We start from the raw sequence: 6,813 nt of genomic DNA on the forward strand, positions 1-6,813 counted from the left end.
TACGGTGATCTACACGACGTCACGAACACGTGACAATTTTTAGAACTCAATTTGGAGCTCTCACGCGCCCTGTATACGCGCTGCCCACGCGCGCGTCTTCTTCCTCGCGTCGCCGGACTGGTTTCGCCGGAGGTGGGTGTTTTGCCGGAATTTCTGGGTAAACTTCAAAGTGTCATAACTTCTTCATTTCTTAACCATTTTCGACGTACTTTATATCAAAATGAAGGTATTGACGAGACGAACACATCCATACCGCCTTGACCCCTAACTCGGCGTGGATTCGCCGGAAAAAGCCTCGAAAGCTCCGGCCAAACTTTGAACCAAGCTTTCCCGACGTCCAAATTTGTCCAACAAAGCACTCCGAGGCTCCTTGGGACCTCACTAAGACACCTATGAGCTTCAAAAGTCCAAAAAAATGCTAGATTAAGTTTGCATGAATAGTACTCAAATCGGACCACCTCGAATAGATGTGAAAACGAAAGATTTCTCACCTGAAAATGGTATGGTTGCACTCGCACGAGCTTCACGAGTTCAAAAATGCCCTTGGTTTCCTCGATCCACTAAGGTTTGGGTGAGTGGTGTGTTGTCCGTACGTTTACAGAAGGAAGAAGAAGAAATGGGAGCACGGGAGAGAGATAGAAGAGACAGAGAAGAGACAAAGGGAGAGGGAAACACGGGAGAGTGAGAGACAGTGTGTGTGAGTGTGTGTGTGTGTGGTCCAACACATGCCACACCACACAAAACAACACCAAACGTAAATGTAACGAACTAGGGGTAAAATGGTCAATTCACATGTACGTTTTTTATAATCTCGGGACGAGATGTCACAATTCTCGTTGCACCACATGTTCCTAAAATTAATTCAGGACATTCCAACAAATTTCTACGCATAAAAAAATATTTAGGGGTCCACTATTAGTTTATGTTATTTTTCTATTTTAAAAATCAATAAAAATAGTTTCAAGACCCAATAAATGGTAGGATCACCTCCAAAGATCTTGCACCATTTTCCTAAGCTTCCATGCAAAATATTTTTGAAAACTAAAAGTTTCAGTTTTTTCACAAAAAACTGTGAGTTATATATATATAACTCATAGTTTTTGTGAAAAAAATTGAAAATTTTCAGTTTAGGAATTTTTTTGCGTGCTAGCTAAGGAAAATATTGCAAGACCTTTGGATGTGATATTACCATTTATTAGGTCCCGAAACTATTTTTTATTGATTTTTAAAGTTGAAAAATAGAAAGAAAAATAATATGAGCAACTAGCGGGCCCCCAAATATTCCTTTATGTGTCGAAAATCTTCAAAATGTCCTAACTTAATTTTAGGAAACATGTGGTACGCCTGGAATGACTTAAATTTTGGCTTATAATGAATCTTGTAAACATTCGCAAAATAGATTTGAAAACATGGGCTTCCTAAAATTGATTTTGAGAATTTTTGGAATATTCATTATAATCCAAAACTTGAGTCATTATTGTCGCATCATGTGTTTCCTAAAATTAATTCAGGATATTCCGAATATTTCCGACACATAAAAAAATGGTAGGATCACCCCTTTTAATCAAATTAATTCCTTCTCTTCATTAACGCCAGATGCATACACACACTATGTGTGATTTAAAGTAAAGAATAAAACTTAATTAATGTCAAATTATGGAATACAAATTAGTGGATCGAAGAAGTTTGAAAAAGTGGAAAGAAAAGTAGACATGGGGTGCAAATTTGTGAGAGAAAGTGAGTTTACGGTATTGATTGGGTGATATGGCTGTGAAGTTTAGAAGAAAAAAAATAACAGCAAAAACTTATTTGTGTTAAATTACTTTAATGATCCCTTTTTTTTTTTTTTTTTTTTTTAATTATGATTGAAAGGGTATAATAATAATCTTCTTAATTTTTTTAGTTCACTATCGGAACTCTGTAGTTTTAGATTTACCAATAAAAAAAAAGATTGCTTTTGGGAAACAAAAGGCGCCAACGGTTTTAGAGGCGGGTCGCGCGTCAAATAAATAAGTACAAAACCGGTTTTGTACCTTGTTTTACCCGTCCAATTTTGGACCCCCGGGCCAAACACAGCAAACGCCACCAAGTCCAAACAAAGTGCTCTCTCTCTCACTCTCTCTCGACAGCACAGGAGAGTTCTCTGCTCTCTTAATTTCTTTCTTATTTAATATTCTTCTAATTGGACGGTTATGGTTTAATTACGTTAATACATGCGAGAGGAAGGGATAAAAAGGGATGTGAATAGAAAAGCAGAGAATCTTATTCCCTCGACAACAACGTCACCGGTCCCAAGAAGCTGCGGAGGTTGCCATCTTTGGCCAAATCAGTAGAATCATATTCTGTGTCCGTCTCCCTCTCCTCTGTAAGCAAAAGTTTGAAGAAGAAGAAGAATGCCGGGCGTTCGAGGGCCGTCGGATTACTCGCTGGAGCCACCTCGACATCCCAGCCTCCAAATCAATTCCAAGGCCAGTTTAATTTCATTTCCTTGATTTTTTTACGAAAATTAATTGATCGGAAAACTCAAAAAATCAATGGAAAAATGAGTTGCAGGAACCTTTCAATGCGGAGCCGCCGCGTTCCGCTCTGGCTTCGTCGTACGTCACTCCCGTCGACTTCTTCTACAAGCGAAATCACGGTCCTATTCCCGTCATCGACGACATCCACAGGTCCCTCACAATCTCATATCTTTCGACCTTGTTTGGTGGATTGGATTGGATAACGTACTGTACTTAACTGTGTTGAAGGAAGAAATGGATTACTCACCTAGGAAACTTATCCCTTCCAATCCCGTGTTAGGATTAGAAGGGTTAAGTTTCTTCATTCACTTTAGGAGGAGTTATCATATTCAATCCAATCCTAGCCACCAAACGAACCCTCAAATCGGGATAGTGGCCAGCCGCTTAGGGCCTAGGCCGAAATTTTTAGGACAGTGATTCTAACTCATTCTGCAACCTGTTTGCCAAGCAGTTACTCAGTTTCCTTCACCGGATTAATAGAAAATCCCAAACAGCTCTTTATGAAAGATATCAGGTGAGTTCTTGGCACTTTGGAATGAGACATATAATCCCATACACGTGTTTTCCTATCAGTATTTGCTTGTTACAAAGAAATTGAATTTTGCAGGGCGCTTCCCAAGTATCTTGTGACTGCCACGTTACAGGTACGTTGTGCTATTATGCTATGCTTGTGCATTTGGGTTTGGAGCAATTACGCTGTTATTCGAATCGAATGTGATGGTGTGATGGGGTTTGATTGGTGTATACATGGGTTACACAGTGTGCAGGTAATAGAAGGACAGCTATGAGCAAAACCCGGACCGTCAAGGGAGTAGGTTGGGATGTTTCTGCTATAGGAAATGGTTTGTTGCTCTTTTTTGTGCGTATAAATTTCAGCTTTAATCTCTCTCGTCGAGTATGAAGTATCATAAACTTCAGCGTTAACAACTCATATATTTTTCTGTGATACAGTGTCAGAGATAACCAAGCTAAAGTATATGCTTTTGGTATAACTCTTTTAAATTATTACAGCTGTCTGGGGTGGTGCAAAACTAGCTGATGTTCTTGAACTTGTCGGAATACCCAAGTTGACAGGTGCCACAAAATCAGGTGGAAAACATGTCGAATTTGTAAGCGTTGATAAGTGTAAGGTGCGGACTTGGTTATTTACTTTTCATCTGAGACTTTTCTCTTGTATGCTCATTCTGTTTGCTGGAGTAATGCCTTTAAATTGTAGGAGGAAAACGGAGGCCCCTACAAGGCTTCAATCCCTCTCATTCAAGCCACAAACCCAGAAGCAGATGTTTTACTTGCTTATGAGATGAATGGAGAGGTAAGTTTAGCAAAGTGGATGTTTTGCTCGTCTTTCCTAACGTTATGCTATTCAGGTTTTGGCACATGATGTTCGTATATATTCATGTTGGGTTCATATTCTTTGATCGTGTCAAAGACTCTTAACAGGGATCATGGCTATCCATTGCGTGTGGTTGTCCCCGGTGTCATTGGTGCCCGATCGGTTAAATGGCTTGACTCTATTAATGTGATTGCTGAGGAGTGTCAGGTTAGAAATAGATTCTTCAATTAATTCTTATCGATCATTAATTTTTTCTTTCTTCCCTTCACACAGTTTTATATGATTCGAATGCATCACAATCTTGTAGGGTTTCTTTATGCAAAAAGATTACAAAATGTTTCCTCCCTCGGTGAACTGGGATAACATTGATTGGTCTACCAGAAGGCCACAAATGGATTTTCCCGTCCAGGTATGGACATTTGCTACTCCTGCTAGAGTACTTGGAGTAGGCGCTTATTGTGCTATATTTTGTATGTACAAATTGTCGTAACCCTTTAGAATATCATAGGTGCAACATTTCATACTCAGTTTGTCTTACAGTTTTCCTATGTATTCCTATTTTACTAACTTATGACTTGCTGATTTGCAGTGTGCAATATGTTCTCTAGAGGATGTGAATGCGATAAAGCCTGGAAAGGTTAGTTCATACGCTAATTTCATTTTTCTTTCTCTTTAATATGTTTTCCCTTTACTTGGGTTATGGCATGCACGTTCATCTCCATCATCGCAGTGTTGCCACAATTTAATCAGTTCACTAGCACTCAATCATTAAAAATATGTTCTGATTTGAATGTTGTTCTGTCTCACCATGAAGTGACCACAATGATTATGTGGTTCATTTCCACCATTTAAGGCATTGCACTCCCTTCCTCCGACCTTGTCAAATGATGTGAATTTTTGTTAAGATATGATTCCTCCCTCTTTATTTTTTTATCATATTCTAAAGCTCGACCATGGAGATGCCGCCACAATAGCTGACATCGTGGGGCTTTACCCCTTAATGGTTTATCACATTTTTAATCATTTTAAAACATGCATTGTACAGGTAAAAATTACTGGGTATGCGGCATCAGGAGGTGGCCGTGGCATTGAGAGAGTAGATGTGTCTGTAGATGGTGGCAAAACCTGGATAGAAGCTTCTCGATATCAGAGAATGGGCATCCCATACATTTCAGAGCACACAAGCAGTGATAAATGGGCATGGGTGCTTTTTGAGGCCATGGCTGATGTCCAACAGAACACTGAGATTGTTGCAAAAGCAGTATGATTACTTTATTTACCGTGATGAATTTTTCTCAACTAGGAAGCTCATATGCATCATTGATATCTAGTCCTGAAAATCATTTTCTGTGAATAGGATGCATACAATCTAAAATAGCCCATATCATAAATGACATAAATGAAGTAAAAGGCTGGCTAAGTTTTGGCCTCGACGTTTATACTAGCCCATTTCTGGAAGCCATAATCTGCAAGTGGGTTTGATCACTGGTTGGACGGTCATCTCCAAAACCATCCATCCACATCGCCCTTATTGCCAACTAAAACTATGACATAAAGTTTCTGGTGGAGAAGTTCTCAGAGGTCAATGAACTCTCTTTTAAATAATTAGCAGAATCCTGGCTCACGGAATCATATATAATCTTAATTATAAAGACCAACAGCAAGCTGTCCCTTATGACAAGTTTCTTAGATGCTTATATAAACAAGAATAACATTAGAAATCACATGGGCGGTAAAGCTACATAATTTATATGGATCTAAAGCTTATTATATACAACATATATATATATCACATGTTTCAAAGTTGGTATATATGAGTTTGCATTGGTCTCCGGTAGGGTAATACTAGGGAGACTGTCTATTTAAACCATATTTTGTAAACCATATGACGTGATTGTTGATGATTGGATTATTATTTAAGTGTTGATTTATGTGTTTATTTTTTATTGGTGACACATCACATAGTTTGCAAATTGGTCTAAACAGTTGGTGTACCTACCATTACTCCCAGAAATACTATAGGATACCAAACGTGCCCTTATTTTCTTCTTGGCTGCATTTCTAAAATACTCTCTGAACATGACCTTTTGGTAGACTTTTCAGGAGTTCATGACTTAAGTTCTATTCGCGCATTTGAACATAGAATTATTTGTTCACATGTCTGGACTCAATAGCGCTTTTACCGAATCGAATCAATGATGTAGCGAAATAGATTACTTCTCTAATTTTTTTGTGAACAAAAATTGTGTATAGAGCGTTACTTTTCTGGGAACTGTATTATGTTTGTATCCTTGCCTTGCCTACAATTTTCACTTGTCATGATCGTCTGTGCCGTTGTTTGGCAGGTGGATTCAGCTGCGAATGTCCAACCAGAAAAAGTGGAAGACATTTGGAACTTGAGAGGGATTCTGAACACTTCATGGCATCGGGTACAGGTTCGAGTTGGTCACTCAAGTTTATAAACCAGGTTCAAGAAACTGAAGAAAGTAACTGACTGAATCTGGTTTTACCACGATCAGGGATTTCAACGTGTGAAGTAATAAAATGTGTGCAGACTTTACGGGGTTTTCCTTGAACACTTAGTTGTTGTTCGTCTCTGAGTTTCGGCCATGCGTTGTCATGGATCGATCCTCAAATCTGGTTCAACTAATCTGTTGAATCCAGGGACATAAGACAGAAATATGAATCGTAAACTTACTTTGTTTTGAAGATAATGCTTGATTAATGAAAGCAATGTGGTCCAATATCTTAGTGGATAGTGTGTTGCTTTTCACTGGTTTGAAACTCACCCTCTTGCTCCTTAAAAATAATATATATATATATATATATATATATATATATATATATATGTGTGTGTGTGTGTGTGTGTGTGTGTGTTTTTTTTTTCGTTTTTTTAAGTATTACATTGACCAAGTCTAAATTCACATGCTTAGTGGGAAAGAGAGACGACAACAGCGACAG

At 38.5% G+C, this 6,813-nt stretch overlaps 1 protein-coding gene across 1 annotated transcript; it reads left to right on the top strand.

Moving 5' to 3' along the window:
* The first annotated feature begins 2,254 nt into the window (after window positions 1-2,254).
* LOC137739948 (sulfite oxidase) lies at window positions 2,255-6,603 on the top strand. The gene is made up of 12 exons (XM_068479703.1): window positions 2,255-2,468; window positions 2,554-2,669; window positions 2,971-3,033; window positions 3,127-3,163; window positions 3,280-3,361; window positions 3,531-3,649; window positions 3,736-3,831; window positions 3,949-4,059; window positions 4,160-4,261; window positions 4,442-4,489; window positions 4,898-5,113; window positions 6,198-6,603. The coding sequence occupies exons 1-12, from the start codon at window positions 2,394-2,396 to the stop codon at window positions 6,312-6,314; spliced, it is 1,182 nt and encodes a 393-aa protein (XP_068335804.1). The 5' UTR covers window positions 2,255-2,393; the 3' UTR covers window positions 6,315-6,603.
* Window positions 6,604-6,813: the final 210 nt, after the last annotated feature.

This window comes from Pyrus communis, chromosome 7 (assembly GCF_963583255.1).
Source record: "Pyrus communis chromosome 7, drPyrComm1.1, whole genome shotgun sequence".
NCBI lineage: Eukaryota > Viridiplantae > Streptophyta > Magnoliopsida > Rosales > Rosaceae > Pyrus > Pyrus communis.